Source organism: Cupressus sempervirens, chromosome 3 (assembly GCF_028749045.1).
Source record: "Cupressus sempervirens isolate cs-2001-9-10 chromosome 3, ASM2874904v1, whole genome shotgun sequence".
Classification (NCBI taxonomy): Eukaryota; Viridiplantae; Streptophyta; class Pinopsida; order Cupressales; family Cupressaceae; genus Cupressus; species Cupressus sempervirens.
In genome coordinates, this window is record NC_143120.1 from 240,550,915 (window position 1) to 240,569,112 (window position 18,198).

At 34.4% G+C, this 18,198-nt stretch overlaps 1 protein-coding gene across 1 annotated transcript in view; it reads left to right on the forward strand.

Annotated features, from left to right (window-relative positions):
- AGD2 (Pyridoxal phosphate (PLP)-dependent transferases superfamily protein) overlaps window positions 1-18,198 on the forward strand; it is a 214,031-nt gene that overhangs the window by 59,600 nt on the left and 136,233 nt on the right. Inside the window, exon 5 of the mRNA XM_089819237.1 lies at window positions 1,184-1,246. Coding sequence (XP_089675363.1) covers window positions 1,184-1,246 — 63 coding nt within the window. The remainder of the gene's footprint in view (window positions 1-1,183; window positions 1,247-18,198) is intronic.

The following is an 18,198-nucleotide window of genomic DNA, read 5'->3' on the forward strand; positions in this document are numbered from 1 at the left end:
CTAGATTTCCCATACAAGAATGTTTGGAGAAGCTATCCATAAGCAAGAAAAAACACCTTTCTTGAGTTTCAACTATGACATGAAAGAGAGCCAAGGTGTCATTAGATAGAGCACCGGACCACTCAATTTATCATATGGCTATTTGCAATTTATTTAAGAAAGAATCAAGCAGGATGCGATTTAATGTTTCTTCATTAAAACCACAAAGAACACATCTTAATGCACTGGTCTTGTTGATGTGAATTTAATGCCACTACAACATGCAGAATTGAATACTTAGTATTCTCAAATGAAACACCAAAACTCCAACTCTCTCTTGAACATGGATGCTCATAGGTTAAACAATGTATGTAGATTGTGTGATAAAATGAGACAACCTCAAGGTTGCTTCTTTTTGTGGACTTTCACTGAGTTTTGTGAGGTGATATGCTAGGCATCACAAAGAGATTTAGATTGTTCATTCAATGGATATCAAATGAAGAGCACATGATTATACTAAGGGGGGAGGGGAGGTGAATCAGTATAATAAGAACTTTTCCAATTAAAAACCTTTATCCAAGTAATTAGCTTCAATAACAGTGTTAAGCAATTATGTACATGAACACAATAACACAATGTTTACATGGAATCCGAATGCAGGAGAAAACCACAACAAATAATTGCTTTATATATAGTCGCGAATAATTGCATGAGTTCACTGGAAGCTCCAACTCATACACTTCGTAGGCACTCACCTACTGAAAGCACCAACTCCCTCAGCGTGTCTTCGTGAGCACCAACCCTCTGCACACAAAACTTGTTTTACCACCCTGGCAGTACTTCCTACTTCAACTGATGATGGATACTTTCTTAGCACAACTGTTTTTCTCTGCTTTTGATTTTTATATCTGCATATATTACTCTTCTATGATTTTCTTCAATGAATCTGCAATACTCCTCATCAATGGCCTTTAATTCTTTACCTTTCAAATATCGGACCGTCTTTTTCTACTTTAGTTATTTGTATTGTGTATATGCTATTATAAATTTATTCTCATTGCTATTTATTGTTCCTTTGTGATGTATAATGCAACTTTATTTTATGATTATAATTCATGTGTAACAAATGTTATGGTGATATTTCGATAATATGTTTAAATTGTGGACACTAATACTTTGATATTCTATAATAATAAACCTGCAGCGGGCACAAGCCTTATCAACGGTAGAGGGCTATAGTGGCTATGGAGCAGAGCAAGGTGAAAAGGTATGGAGTCTGTTCATCATTGCTTTAGGGCCTCTATACTAAGAATTTTGTTTGGAAAGCTGTCCACAGTGCTCTCCATGTAATCAATGATTTAAGTTGTCCATGGTGTTTTCCATGTATGAATATTCAGTTTGTGTGATTGATGATGTGCTTTTTAAAAGCCATGAAATGTAATTTTTTTACAAAGTTAATGCTATTAATATTTACAAACACGAAACTCATGTCAACTTTTGTATATCTGAAATTACAAATGCGTATTAATCATGCTATGTGTCAGCCCAAGACAAACATTTGGAGAGAATTTATCGGGATTGCGTGATTAGATGAACTGCAATCATCTAGTCATCTGTTGCACTGTAAGCTAAGTTACCGATTTAGGTTTTGGTTCAGCTTTTGCCATGGACTGCATGCATATGTACAAGAAACATATAAAAATCACATATATATATATATATATATATATATATATATATATATATATATATATATATATATATATATATATATATATATATATATATATATATATATAGTTTTAAAAGCCTGAATTATCATCAATTAGCCACACAACATGCATATGATAAATATATACATAGTTTAGCTTTAAAAGCCTAAATTAACTTGGAAGTGCTTCTTCCAATTGAAATTATCAAACTTAAATGCTGATAGATTTTGATTGGTCATTATTAATTTTTAAAATCTATTATTTCTTATAGTTCAATTAGTGTCATGGATTTAGTTAAATATTAATTCGATGTTGGATAATGTTACAATACAAATAAATGTAAGTTTAAAACTATATTTGCCCTTGAAGTATTATAAAAACACCAATATGAAAAAACGACTAACCTGAACTCTAAAAGGGAAAATATTACTGATATAAAGCATTGTTGATTTATAACATTAACAAGATGTAAATAGAATTAAGTGTGATGACAAAAACAAAAAGAAACGAGTGTGAAGCAGAAAACAAAAAAAGCAGTACCTTTGAGACATGCCAATAGAAAAAGCCAACATTTGTCTCAGTTCACAGGTCTCATTCAAAGTTGTCAACCTGATATAACCTGCTTAGCTCTCTCTTAGTTTTCTGGCTGGGATGTCTTTCCCAAATAACTGCTACAATTACAAAACACATCTGGGATCTTTCTGTTATGATCCTATCGCAAGGACATCTTTGATCAATCTAAGAGCCATTTCCTAAATAGGCATAGATTTCTCTCCGGATGTAGACAACATGGATGGTTGGATAGAAAGCACTAAAACATAAAGGATTGGGTTCCCTGCACGTACATCACTGGCCAATCCAGGGAATTGAATCTGGACTTGGAATGAATTGAACCTTGGATCGATGGACATATATTTTTCTCATAATAAGGAAAAGGGATTGTTTGAAAATCATTCCGTTGCCCAACTTATGTATATGAACATTGAGCATTGAATGAAATAGGAATTATTGTCATATCTTTTGAAAGACAGTGTTATTCTCTAGTCATGGATGCATAGACTAGGTCACGCTGCTTTTCTACTTGCATGTCTAGGTAAGTTAACACATAACACAGCAGATTTGTGGCTCAATTATGTGCTGGAACAACACTAAAACAAAATATTGTCAGCATTGGCAAGATGTGGGCAACAAATTCCTACTACAAATACTTGCAGATAAAGATTATAGTTCAGTTCCAAGGCTTATTTTGTGTCCAAACAATCCACACCATGTTTGTAGTTGTTAGTGAAAGGAAGCTAACATATGTCAATAATGGTTCACAAACTAACGTTAAAGGAGAGTTTTGTGCAAAAATTAGATGTTTATGAATACAGAGATGAGAAACAACATATAAAACACAAACTAAATCATATCACAATATATGTGTATATGGTGAGGACCCCTTCAATCAGAAACCGACACTTCACAGTAGTCTAATGTGTTATTTAGTAATCTAAATGGAATTATAAGGAAGTGTAAGTAAAGTCTTTGAGTATCACCAACTAGAGATTTAGGGTGATTGTAGCAGCATAAGACTACCCACAAACTCACTACCAACATGTCCATCTCAAACATCCTATAATTAGGATAAGTAATACTTGAAAGAACCAAATAGTAACTACAAAACCATGAGCCAAAATCATCCAATAAAGTGTTTGCCAAATATTTAGTTAAAAAGCAACACCTGATTCTTGAGATGAGCTCACATGCTAAAAATACGTCTTGCACTTGTAATGAGCGTGTCATAATTCATAGAACAAATCAAGCATTTTATTTTCGATTCATTATATCTGTTCAAATATGCCTTATGATGTGTTGCAATACACATAGACATCATAAGCTGATTGACAAGTGTACTTACTTCTAGCAAGGCTTTTTTGTCTTAACGTTATCACATTTCCAATGTAGGAGGCCCAACTTTTGGAATCCACAACTTTGGTTAGGGAGGCTGTTTTGGTCTTCAATTTGTTTCTTTCTAATAGAGCTCAAAAAGATCTATGCAACATATATCATTGGAAGTGGTAATGAGCCAGGCCAAATTTTGATTTTGCCCTATAACGAAGCCTATAGCACACAAATTGAGTTTTACATTTGTTAGCGTGGAAGTCACACTCTTCATAATACCATATACTTAACATTAAAGCAAGGGTAAGATACCTTTTTCTAACATTTCGTAGAGTGGGGTTTCCTTGTGCTGGATGCTCAAAGCATTCTTAGGGTTTTACTTTTCTTTGATCAGTTATTAAAATAAGCCACATGCTCATTTGATATGCTATATATTTGAGTATGTGATTCAGCATTTAAACGATCAAATGAGGTAGGAAATTATACGTAGTAAAAGTATTAGAGTGGATGCATAGCAAAGAGAAGCAAAATATAATATGGATAAAGTACCATGTCTTGAAATACAAAATATAGTAGAAAGATAAAAGATATCCTACCTTGAGGGATTTTAAAGAACCAAAAGGGACACAAAAAGGTTGGAAAATGAAGTTTTCAAGTAGCTCCCATTAGTCAATAATCACAAATTTGAAAACACCTAGACCATTTTCCCTCCCAATAGGGTCTCATTGTCAAGATTTTTTCACTACGTGACTAGATTCATACCTTGGACCCTCGAATCTGGTTTGAGATCAAATTTGGTTTGGATCCGTGAATTAGTCCATGGCGGATTTGGGCAAGGTCCATATTTGACCTCGGTAGAATCTATTTGGGAGAATATTGCGCAAATCCGTGCAGGCCCCTAGAGACCTATAGAAAGCTGGGGCCGAACTTAACAAAAATAATTTTGATATTGTTTTCTTTTGCCTCAAACCCTAAAACGACCCTTATATGGAGTTCACAAACACATTTAATTTCTCATTTGCTCTCTCATTATGTTCTCTTCATCTTGCAAGCTTGAAGTGAGGTGATTGTATTCAAAGGAGATTTGTGGAGTTGCAAATACTTTCATAAAAGAAGATTTGAGTGTAAGGTATGTGTTGATGCGAGTTTGTATCACTTACATAACATATTAGTAATTGAACATCTGATACAAAGTATCAAACATACAATTCCTCAAAATAACTCCAATGTTCCTTACTGTTGTGGATACTCACTCAGTTTTATCGATGTGATTCGCTGGTAATCACGTAGGCGGCCTTACGCAAATTGTTGAGGATGACTTGGACTTTGGTTGGATGAAGGTGATGGGGGTTCGGTTTGTGAAATATGCGGAGGCAGATAATGTTGATGGTCGTGATGATGTAGGATGGGTCTACCAAGGATGATGTTGATGGGAAAGCAGTGGTGGTGGAAGGTGAATGGATGTGTTCTGATACTTGACTTACTTCTATAACTTCCTTCTCTAAGCCTAGACTACCCAGCTACTTACTATTCTACTCCTACTCCTATGAATGGAAAGTTAGCAAATGGACGGGGATCGAACCTAATGAGAGCTAACCAGCGGCCTCACTTCCACAGGTGCAATGATTCAAAGGAATAATAAACTAGTTTACCACACAAGGCTTCCCAACCAGCCATTAGGATGCTAGTGGTCTAGTATTGATCCCTATCGAACATTTACCAATGCTACCGTACAACTATCCATCTACTTTAACCTCACTTAAACAACTTCAAATGCAATTTACTTCAACAACTTGAAAAGAAATCTAACTATGTGGAAGTAGAAAACATGCAATAACACCTAATGTTCTTAATCACCATGCAAGTCACAACAATAAAAAAGAGAGCAATTTTGGTATTATCTTCGTAACAATTTCTCCAACACTTTCCAAATGAGAGCAAATGGCCTTATATAGGGGCCAGAAATACAATGGATGGTGGAAATCAAAACAAGATCAACGATTCAAATTGGATCCTCAAAACCCTAATTAGGGTTGCCACCCCATCGGCCAATGAGAAGCTGCCACCTCATCAATGGGCCAATGAAAAAAGTGCAAAAAGTGGCAACCAATGAGAAGGCACCAAAATGGTGGCCAATCAGAAACAGACACTTGTCCTATTCTAGAAGAAAGAGAAATTGCCACTTGGGCTTACATCAAATGATCTGCTAATATAACTCTTCCCTTTTCTCCCTTTTCTTCATTTTCTTAGCTAAGGCAATGAACTTAGCTAGCCTTTCGTTGACTTCTTCCATAGGAGGACAAGGTGTGTGCTTCACCCTGAGTTCCGTTGACTTAGCCATGCTGCTCGCTGCTCGTTGCTTGTAGTATCCTTTCATGGACCTTCTCATATTCCTTCGCAAATCCAATAAAAGCATTGAGAGAGGAAAGGGTGCCCAAATGCTTCTTCTTGATAGCAACCTTTCCTAACTCATCCAACCTCAATCCAAAATCTGTCTCATTGATATCCTCTTTGCCAAAGGGGATTGTCCTTCCTTTAGTCTGTTCTTCATTTGTATCATGTCCACTGCACCGATATTGGCGTCGGTTATTCGCTTCATTTTCGAGAAGGGTGTTTTGAGCATCATATCCTCTTTGTCTTTCTTAGTGTTTGTCCGCTGGGGATTCTTACTTGCACTAACATCCTCCATACTTGTCGCCCTATTACGGGACGGTAGAGTGGTGGACCAGAAGGCAAGTAGAACCAAGGGAAGCAATCCTTAGACTAGAACGAAAGAAGGATGTCAGCTTAAGGACCCCTTGCAACTCTAAATGATGAAAATTCACTTTAACCAATAATCATACAGCGACTTTTCGGAATTAGGACTAGACCTCAAGAACTTCAAATCCTTTGCAAATCAGAAATTTAAACATCTAAAGCTATCCACCACTTGTCCACAAAGCAAAAATCAGACTTTCTCATGTATCCTTTCTCCCAACAAAAATTGCCTAAGTCTGATTTTTAAAAGTGCAGTCCTAATTGGAGAAAATCAGGCCTTCACATAAATTGCCCATGGCACACAAATCAGATCTGCCCTAGCAGAAATCACCAAACAATGGAGGAAATCTGCCCTTTGCAAAGTCTTCTAACAATGAGAATTCTGTCCCAAGAGGAAAATTGCCAAGGAATGGAGGAAATCTGCCTTGAAACCAATTCGCCAAACACCCAAAATCTGCTCAATAAAATTTGCCTAAGCATGGAGAGGAAAAATGAAAAGTGAGGAAGAAGTGGGAGAGAGGTCACCTCTTATACCCAACTTCTCACTCCCTCTATGCCAGCCGACTTGGTCCTAGAGGAGAGAAAAAATAAAATAAAATCCAAGTCAAGGCCCACAATTAAATATTCAGCTAAAATTTAATTTTGCCAAAAGGAAAATTGCCCTTTTAAATTGCCAATTAGCTCCAAATTGCAAAAAGAAAATTAAATGGTGCCTTGGAGATGTTAAATATTTCCATTTAATGAGGATTTAATAATTAATACGTCATTAAAATTGGATTTTGGCTAACCAAAAGCCAAATTTTCAATATTAAATTACCAATTTCATTATAGGCAAAAAGTTTTCAAGGCAATTTTAAGCTATTAAAGCTAATTTTTTTCAATTCTCTCTAAATCGATTTTGCTATGCCATTTAAAATTTTATGACAAAAAATAAAATTGCCTCTAGAGTCAAAAATCGATTTTGCAATTTAGCCTCATTTCAACAAAATTAAAATTTTCACCAAAGCAAAATTTGAGATTTTCCAAAACTTAAGTCTAACAAAAATTTCCTTTTGAAATTCACAGTTATATTTCGATTTTTGAAAGAAAACGTCTAAGTACAAATTTACAAATTTATCCTGCCAAATATTGCTCTTTAAAATTTTGTCCATCCTAAGGATGAAATTGGTGGCTCTGGAAAATCAAGTTGAAACCGGGTGAAAATAAGCTAAGCCTCTCCCACATTTGGCCCGAAGGTGCCAAGGCGTGAAATTCTCAAAACTCAATATTTTTGGACAACCCAAAAATTTGTCGAGGCGATCAAAAAAGGGGGTCCCCAAAGAATTTGGGGCGATGGTGTGAGAACCTCACAAAAGTATGTATTTCAAGAATATTCTTTAGTTTTTTGATAGATTGTTTGAAGTTTTTGAAAATTTTTAATTTTTTTCAACTTTTTGCAAAAGTTTTGAAGTATGTTTTTTTGCCTTTTTTGTTATAGATTGCAACAATGAGTAGTCAAATCTTAGTAGGTGGGGAGAGACCTCAATAATTTCAAATTGATAAAGGGTCTCCTTTATTACGATACACTATAAGAATTTCCCAATGTGTTAGATGTGGGGGTTCATTTGGAAGTGTAATTTTTGCAACACACAATATAGATGGTCCTACTCCCCATCCAAACTTCATTTTTTTGGTCCTAGGGGTAAAGAGATAAATATGCGCGAGGGATGAGATAAGAAGGGGTTGTTGACTAAGCAAATAGTAACACTCATAAAAGAACAAGAAATTGTTGACAAATTAGTTGGAAAAGGGAAACAAGATGGTTATATTGGGAAACATATAACAATGATACGACTCACTAAACCAACCTCTAGATATCCCTTCCTTCTTATGCCTTCTAGGGACGATGATGAAGTAAAAGAACCACAAATCACCACCCGCAAGAGAGGCGCATTAGATAAGGCATTTCAAAATGAGTTAAGAGATATTGCTGATGAAAAAAATGGATGGTACCTCTATGCGGATGGTGTTCCATTCAACTTAGCGAGATCATCTGATTGGAGGGAGAGGGTGCAAGCAATAAATAATGCACCTTTTGGTTACCAAGGCTCTGGATATGAAAAGATGTGCAACACGTTAATGCAGAATGAGAGGAAAAATGTAGAGACCCAACTAAAACCAATGAGAGATTCTTGGGTTCAAATAGGAGTGTCTATTGTCTTTGATGGATGGAAAAATTCCAAAAACCATCCCTTGATGAATGTTATTGCTGTGCTCCCCAAGGGGAAGGCAGTCGACTGTGATTGGGAAGCAAAAGATGCAGAATTTATTTCACGGATTCTCATTGATTTCACAAACACAATCGGTAGTGATAATGTGACCAAGTGACAATGCAAAAGTTTGCAAGGTAATAGGTGCTTTGGTAGAGGCTTGATATGATCATATCGTTTGGACACTGTCTACTGTGCACTCCCTCAATTTGGTGATACAAGCAATTGACACCCAAATAGAATGGTGAAGCAAATATATGAGGAGGGTGAGGAGATTCAAATGTTTGTGACAAACTATCATATGTCACAAGCAATTTTCAGAACTTTCTTCAAATTGGAATTATTGAAGGAAACTTTTGAAATTTAATTTATTTAGTTTTATATATCATTTTATTTCACATTTTACATAATTGAATAATTTTTTTTTTTGGTATCGTCTACATTTTTAAAATGCGTTATTAACTTATTGTTAGCATGTTATTAGGTGGTTGGAACCTGGTTTGCATTGCACACAAATGGTTATTAGTAACGAATGGGGCATATGGAAGCAATCCAATACAACAAGGGCCCAAAAGGTAAAGGCAATGATATTGGTGGGCTCGTGTGGATTACGTATTAGAATTCACAGAGCCTATCATGTCTATGCTACGAATTGTGACATTGATAAACCATGCTTGGGGGATATCTATGATACCATGGACACTATGTTGAAGAAAGTAAAATTGATAAGTTATAATACAATTCTATATCCTTGTTTATTGAGATATCTTAAATTTTATTCAACATAACTTACATCAAGATAACTTACATGAACATCATTTGATATCCTAGATCGTACATAGGAGAGAGAATAATCTTGAGGACACCTCACACAAATAGGGTAAGCTACTTTGCTGTTGGAACAAGATGATTATACTCTAAGTCATAGGGTTTGTTGAATTTTCGACTTCAGGTTCAAAATTCGGCGAAGCCATAAAACATGAAAAATATTCGTTAAAATTTGGTACAAAATTCGTACAATAGCAGTTTGGTGTCGTGTTTTTTTTTGGAAACATCTGCAAACAAAATGTAACAAATGGACCTTTGTTCAATGAAAATGCATCAATTTCGGAAGGTGGCTAACGTTTGCATCTCACATCCCTGTTCGTTGTCTTTGTTGGTTGTCTGTGCATACATTGCTATTTGTTTGTTTGTGCATCTCACATCGCTGCTCATTACCATCGAGAGCAGCCATTACCAAGTCTCGTCTCGATGACCTCCCATCGAGAGTGGCTATTAGCATATCTTGATAGGAATCTTCCATTTTAGTTTTAGGTTTGATTATTATATATTATATGGATGTTTATTAAGTTTCGATAGTTTGCATTATAATGTATGTTTATCAAAAATATAAATATTAATAAGTATATTTATTATATTCAAGTTTTTCCTAAATCTATTATGTCTGTTTATTTATAGAAAAATTTAAATAATATGTATATTTTTTTTAAGAAAAAACTTTAGTATTTGATGTATATTTTATTTATTTTTAGTAGTAAAATATTAATAGTTGTTATGTTTATTTATTATTACTTTTTTATATTTTTAAAATTATATAAGGCGAATTTAATTTCAATCTTCTTGGACCTTGCCGAACTTCATAGTTGTTGAACTCGAACTCTAACCTAAACCTTGTGACTTAGATTACACCTTTTCACCTCCTAGCTTATGCTCTATCTTCTAGGTATCATAGCACATAGGTACTTGGTATTCCGAGTAGAGATGCCGAGGTTGCTAGTGGGTATTGGAGGGCATTCAACGATCTAAAGGTAGGGGCAAATGTTAGGACAACCTTTGGATTATTTATCTTCGGAACAGATGTAGACCCTATTGGTGTGGATGATCAGAGCAGAAAGGATGCTATTAAATGGTGGTACCTCCTTGGGGAAGATTATATGTACCTCCAACCTCTTGCAATTAACATCCTATCACAATTAATTTTTTTTCTTTGCTACTTGCATTGTAGAATTTAACACTGATTACTTTTGAATTTATCTTTTGGTTTTTTGTTTTAAAATTTTGTTGGTTCTCTCTCTACTATTGGTTTATAGCTTTTTGGATAATTACGATCATTAAAATCAAACCAGTAAATGATGCATTACACTTATACATTTGATGTCTATCCATTCTCTGTGATATTGTTACAAGTATTATTATAATTGATGCTTACTGGACTGACATATGTGTGTGTGTGTGTGTGTGTGAGAGAGAGAGAGAGAGAGAGAGAGAGAGAGAGAGAGAGATAAATTTGTGTTTCTTATGATCCAGTAAATATTAATTATAATAATATAGTTAATGATGAAATTCTGCATATCGTTCTGAATAGGCTTAATGATTGAAATTGATTGTATATGATCAAACATATATAGTCGAACATGATTTATTGTTTGAACATATATATGTTTGATTATATTAACTGCAGTGTAATATATTTTGATATTTTAATTAACCCTATTCTGATTGCATATATATACTGTTCACACATCATGTATAATCTAAATTGTCTCATTATCTTTTGTGGCATCTTAGACGATTAATGTGACTCATTAATGGCCGTTTACAAATGGCACTATGAGAGTAGGGACATGTCTCTACGTGAATTAGATTCACATAGAGACCCATGTCAATGTTAAGACATGTCTCTAGATGACGGTATATATATATATATATATATATATATATAGAGAGAGAGAGAGAGAGAGAGAGAGAGAGAGAGAGAGAGAGAGAGAGAGGTGGAGGGGGGAGAGTATGTATTCTGTTCTTGAAGTGCCAATAGAAGATACACAATATCAATATATATGAGATTTATAAATATACTTTCAGATTTGTATTTTTATTTTCTTGTATATCCCTTAAAGAAAGGAAGAATTGTATCATATAGAAAGGAGATTATAACAGTGATAGTTCACATATAATTTAAATTCCTCTATTTGTAATCTGATCTGTACCTCTTAACATGCTATCAGAGTCTCGTTAAAGAAAAGATTCAATCAAGCAAAGTGGTGAGTGGAATCAGAGTCAAAGATAGACTTGAGGGAGCCACAAACTTTGTCTTTTGGAAGAGTATTGATGGCAGTAAGAGAACATGAATTAGACTCATTGGTGGAAAAGGCTATACCTATACCAAATAATAATAATGAGAACCTTAAATGGACAAAGAACAAAAAAGCCATGAAAATTCTCGTAGATGCAGTAAAGGATCATATAGTTCCAGTTATATCAAAATTAGACACTGCCTATAACATGCTTACCTTCTTAGAAAACATATATGAGATAAATAACACTAGTAGAGCTTTTGCCTTAAAACAAAAACTGCATCATATAAAATTTAACAAGGGTGAGCCTATTACATCATACTTTATAAGAGTAACCGATTTAAGGGATCAGCTATCCACTATTGGGCATATAATCGACAAAAACGAATTAACAATGCTTGCTTTCAACAGACTTCTCACATCCTTGGTTTCATTCATACAAGGAATAAGTGCTGGATCCAAACTTCTAAAAGTCAATTGATTAAAAACAAACTGTATTCAATAGGAATCACAACTAATAACCAAAGAAATCAGAATAAATATTTCCATTGTGAGATCCAAGTATTGAATATAAATTTTTATAATGGAAGAAAGGAAACTTCATACAGAAGAAGGGAAAGGACACCAATAGTAAACACTCATTCTACAGAAGGAAGGACATGTCTAAAGTCAATGCTTCAGATATGACAAATATCTTGTTGTAAAATGCCCAGAGAGACTAAAAAATCAAGTTGCAACAGCTAAACTAAGTAATAATAAGGATACAAAAAGAATGGTATTCATTTGAACACTATTGAGTGAAATATCCACTAGTAGAAGCACTTGGATCATTCAAAGTGTAGCATCTCGACATATAACAGGATTCAAAGAACAACTGGATAGTCTAGATGAGAACTCAGATGAAAAAATCACCATTGGTGATAGCTCTGAAGAGCACACGATTGTACTGAGAGGGGTGGGGGGGTGGGGAGTGAATCAGTATATTAACTTTTTCTATTTTAAAACTTTTATCCGTACAGTAACTTCAAATGCTGAAATAAACAATTATGCACACGAACACAATGACACAATGTTTTACACGGAACCCCGAAGCGGGAGAAAACCACGACAAATTAATTGCTTTTATATAAACTTGTTCTTTTACAAAGCTTTGTAGGCTCCAACCTACTAGAGGCTGCAACTCCAATGTTGATGAGCATTGACTCACTGGAAGCTCCAACTTCCACACTTTGTAGGCACCAACCTATGGGAAGCATCATCTCCTGCTTCTGTCTTCGTGAGCACCAACCCAGTGCACTTGAACTGTTCTTCTGCCTTGACACTATTGCTTACTCAATTAATGATTTTATTGCACACTATTCCTCTTCTTAAATCTATATGGATCTTACAACTTCAATACACGTTTTTCGAAACTGTCTTCTTGTAGTATATACTTCTCAAATTCTTAATATAAACATAATTATATTTCTCTCTATAAATATTTCTTCTTTGTCTTTCATTTTACACATTTCCAATAAATATGAAGATATGTGCATATGTCAGATTTAATAAATCTGAATATATATACTCAACACTTCTCAATATTTCTTCACTCTTATACATATTTCTCAGTTGCTCTGTTCCAAATAGTAGTTCTGCATATTCTTCCTTATTTTCAACTTGTATTCTCTTTACAAACTCTTTTTAAAATCGTTTCTCATCACTTCTTATTCTCTCTTAAAAATCTATTCTTTTTCAATTGTCACTTATTTGCCTGCATCACTGAATTGCTCCCTCTTTGTTCTTATTTCAGATTCATTTTTATACATTGTCTTCTTCACATCATATTCTTCATTTCACACACATTATTTCAAAGTGAAATAACTCTTTTTTATATTCTACTTACTCAAACTTGTGACTTTTCAAAATGAAAGGTCATGCATCTTTCCAATTATAATTGTACCTTTTCATTTAATATTCTTCTTAACTTTAATTCCTTTTTATTATAATGTTAATCGCACCACTTCAGTTTATTCAATAATCAAAAATACTTTTTATTGCTCTGCAATATATTACTAATAGTGTTGCTAATTTGGACTCGCTTTCACCATACTTCTGCGACTTCATGATTTTTAATCTAGCTGATCAAGCTATTAACAGGGCGAAGCCTGGCCAGAATCGTCATGTCGTCCCCTGGTATGTTCAGCCTTCTGAGCATTGAGACCGGGAAAGGAGGAAATTAATGGACTATAAAATTAAGGGGTTTTACTTCCCTGGATAACTATGGGAAATGCCGTGCGATTCGTGTGAACACCTGTCCATGGGCGGCCCTGACACGCAGCTGCCCTGTGCTCTTGCCAGGGAGTTGCTTGCAGGGAAGGTCCCTCAAGCAATGCCATTCGATTCGTGTGAACACCTGTTCGTGGGTGGAACTGACGCGCAGCTGCCCTGGTGCTCTTGCCAGGGAAGGTCCCTCAAGCAACTTGCCCACCTCGCACTTCACCACAAAGCTCTTGTGCTGGAAAACCATGCCATGGAGCAGTCTGGTTCGCTTCTTGCCTCATACACGGAGGTGTTTGCTTCCAGTTACCACTTTGGGCAAAACATATATAAAGGATTTGTCTGACATATTTTTTTACAGCACAGAAATTGTGAACATAGGCCTGCTTCTTAATCTTTATGCCATTTAAATCTGTGGGTGTGCCCTTATTCTTTCTCTCATGAGTATTGTATCAATTCGGATGGGTTTCTATCATGTGGGCTTGAAGCTTCTGTGAATTATTAGGGTTTTCTGGTTATGGGAGTGTAATGTTTAATCAATTTGTAGAGATCTCTGTCACGTGGACAAGAGTTTAAATGAATTGGTTTGGGAAATTTTTAAATTAGAGTTTTTCAGGATGATGCTTTAGCAATTGGCAATCTTCCAGTCTCCGTATGTTGATTCTCTGGCCTGGGTATGAAATAGGGACCTATGGTGATGTTCCCACAACAATGCAATATTACTCTTTTTAAAGGTGAATATGTTCCTCCTAATTTGGCCTTGGATTTGGGAAGGCGAAATATCTTCAATTTTATTGAAGAGTTCATGCTAAGCAATTGGCTTCTACTGATCTCATACATGCTTTTGGGTGAACCTGCAATACAAGAAAAGTGACAGAAAAAAAAACTATACTTGAACATGCAAATTTATCGTTTTATGAATGTACGCAATGATTTCTTTCCGTTTTTCAAGAATACGGTGTAGAAATGTCCAATTTAATATGTGTGCACTGCCACCATACTGCTTTCGGCTATGCCTGCCACTGAGCTGCTCACAGCAGTTCTGACAAGATTTTTCTGGAAAGCAAGAGATTGGAAAAAAGAATTGAAAATTATGATTGCGAGGAGTGCAACTGTACAATACTCATAACTGTGCACATTTTCCCCATTGTCTACATTGATTCTAATGGATTCCTTAAGAACTGAGGACATTCAACTAAGACTAGGTTGACATCATTCATCGAATTGATGCTGGACTTAATGATTCAGGCACATATATTCATCTCAAAATTATCCGATTTGTATTCAGCATTTGCCAGAGGTTACATTTCGATGGATGCTATTTGAAAGTGAGTTAATACATGAAGCCTCATGGTGGTCTAGAATTTTCAATTTTTTTTAAAAAATGCCCTGTAATTTCTAAAACTTGAAAACAACTCTTACTGTTTTAAACTCCCAAATTGCTTCTTAGCTAAAATTTAATTTTGATCTGCTTATTTTACCCCCCTCATTGATGCACTCCAACACCCTTTTCTCTGTGCAAACCAGACAGATAAGTTGACAGCTTGAAACTTGTTGAGAGATCAAATTCCTCGATTCCATGTCTCAGCCCAGAGAAGCCTTCCTACAATGTTGGGCATCAAAAGTCCATTTATATTACCTCTTTCACCGCCATTTAAAAAGTTAAAAGAAAAACACTCGCGAGAAGTTATATAAAAGTGCTGCTTGAAAGCTGAAAGTAATGTACCACAAGATTGGAAAATGGACTACATAATGTTTTTGAGCGAATACAAATAAATAACTGAATCAAATATATCATATAAGTTGCATTCTAATCAATGAACTATCATATAAGTTGTATTCTAATCAATGAACTATCAAGGATATATGCAACATAGACAAATTTAGGACTGTTTTGAAGTCCATATTGGAAAGATCTTCGAAATTACTCTATAGTATTCAAACATCAAGGTCTTTGTCCAGACACCCCTATCCAGATTGGAATTAGCCATTGCTATTAGTGGGAGGGTGTCAATGGTGTACATACGATCACACAATGTTTTCACATGGACATTGCCACAACTTGAAGCTGTTGGTCTGAAAAGAGGCTACAATGATGAATAGTAATACACTAACTGCCCTGCAGAAAATTCAACTCTATAAGTATCTCATGTATGCTGCCAGCTCTATGGCTGACTGGCATGCAATACACATGTCAATCAATTTAATTTTTACAAAAAAGAGCACACAGCTAAGCAACCTGGCATTCACCAGTAACTTTGAACTTGCCACAGCTTCCATAACTTTAAATTTGGTTTTTTTTCTATTTTACTACGTATTTGTGAGGCTTCCAAAATAGATGAAGATATATAAAAAAATATATAACATTACAGATACAGACATGTAACTGAACATGGCAGGCCATCAATGGTGATAAATTATTGGTCCGTGTCACTTTAAAATGATTTGTAACCATTGCAGCTGCACTAGAGGGAATTATAGCAAAGACAAGTTGGAACTTTTGAGAAACTAAGCCAGATTTGTGTTCTTTATTCAACGAAATTACTCTTGATCAGAAACAAATGGGACACAACCTAGGAAGTCCAAAGTTCTATTAACACATACACAACACCAAATGTAAGCAACAAAGTGTAGTCTCATAGGCTGAAGTGCTCTAATTACCGCATTAAAGTGCCAAATTCAAATGGTACCCCAAATGTGAGGGACTTTACCTGCTATCCTAAGTATCCAAGATTATAAAGCTAAATTCGCAAAATGATTATCATAATTGCATGTATGCCCCTCCTTATTGTGCCTAATTATTATCCTACTAAGTTTTCTGGTACTTCTGAACGGGGATTTTTTACTGTGGATTAGAAAGCAGAGTCCGCACAAACTACAGTCTGCATCTTGATGTGGTCTAGCATGGAGCTATTTGGTAATTTGTGGTCAAGTATGGATTGTAAAAATTGGCCTTCTGGAAATTCATCTGAAAGCAATAGAAAATAGAAAATGGATGGCAATACTTACAATAGTGTTTCATGGCAAAAATATTCGATTATATTGAACTGCAGGAGAGAAAATAATTCAAACTATTTTCCTTAAAAATTCTAATTGCATTCAGTCATTGAATAAAGTGTACAGATATAAAGCAGTTTCCAATGCAATGTTTTTGGCCGAGAATATAAAGAACATTTTTCAAAGTTTGTGTGGAAATCCCTTATTGAAGTTGTGGAATGAAACCTAAACTTTTGTGGGTATCTCTAAAACATTTATCACAGGAAAATAAAATTAAGTCAATCTTAGTTTCATTCTATTTTTTCACAATCTTAATAAAACTTTTATCACATGAAAATAAAATTAAGTCAATCTTAGTTAGTTTAATTGTATTTTTTCACAATCTTAAGAAATCACTACATGAGGCCATATTAAGGCTAATAATGGAACTAAGATTTGTCTAACAAAAAGATCAAATCTTAGCTTCATTATTCTCTAACTTAGCTTCATTACTCTCTAACTCAAAAAAAGGGTCAATTGAATGTAAACTTTGTAGCTCATGAATAATTTTTAAATTAGTTTAATGTTGATCTTATTTTAAACATTAGGATTTTTTTATTGAAAAAGGTTTAATTAAAATAATATTAGATTTAAATGGCTGTCAATCCACAACCAAATTATAATCATAGTTATCATTGAAATAGTTTTTACATCTTAAGAATAAATAATTATTTCAAATACAATATTTAATTTTTTTAATAAAGTAAAATTAAAGAGTGACAAACAAAATAAAATATATATTGTGTAAAATTATAAAAGTTAAAAATATTCTAAAATATAAAATTAAAATATATTGAATGAAAATAAAATACTAATTTTGTTCTTACCAATGCCTTTGTTATCTTTAAATCTCTTTAAATTCAATTTCAAGGTGCATGACCTATACTTATGGTTTAAAAAAGTTCACATTATTTTGAAAAATATGTAGGATGCACTATATTCATGCTGGGTGCAAATATTCTAGGTATTTAGTCAATGGCCATCTTTTGTCTGTGGTGAAATAATCCCAAAAATGAGCCTACCCAAGTATCTATATTTTGTTTATTATGTAACATTTACCAGATTGCTACCACATAATACCTATGATGATATAAATGTTACAAATGTAAATGGCGAAATACTTGAATGAATTAATCAGAGATCAAACTGATTTATATATACAATGAGGAGAGTCGAATAGAATAGAAACATTCTATTCTAGACTACACCTAAATATTAGAAACATTTTAATATTTACAGAGATATAAT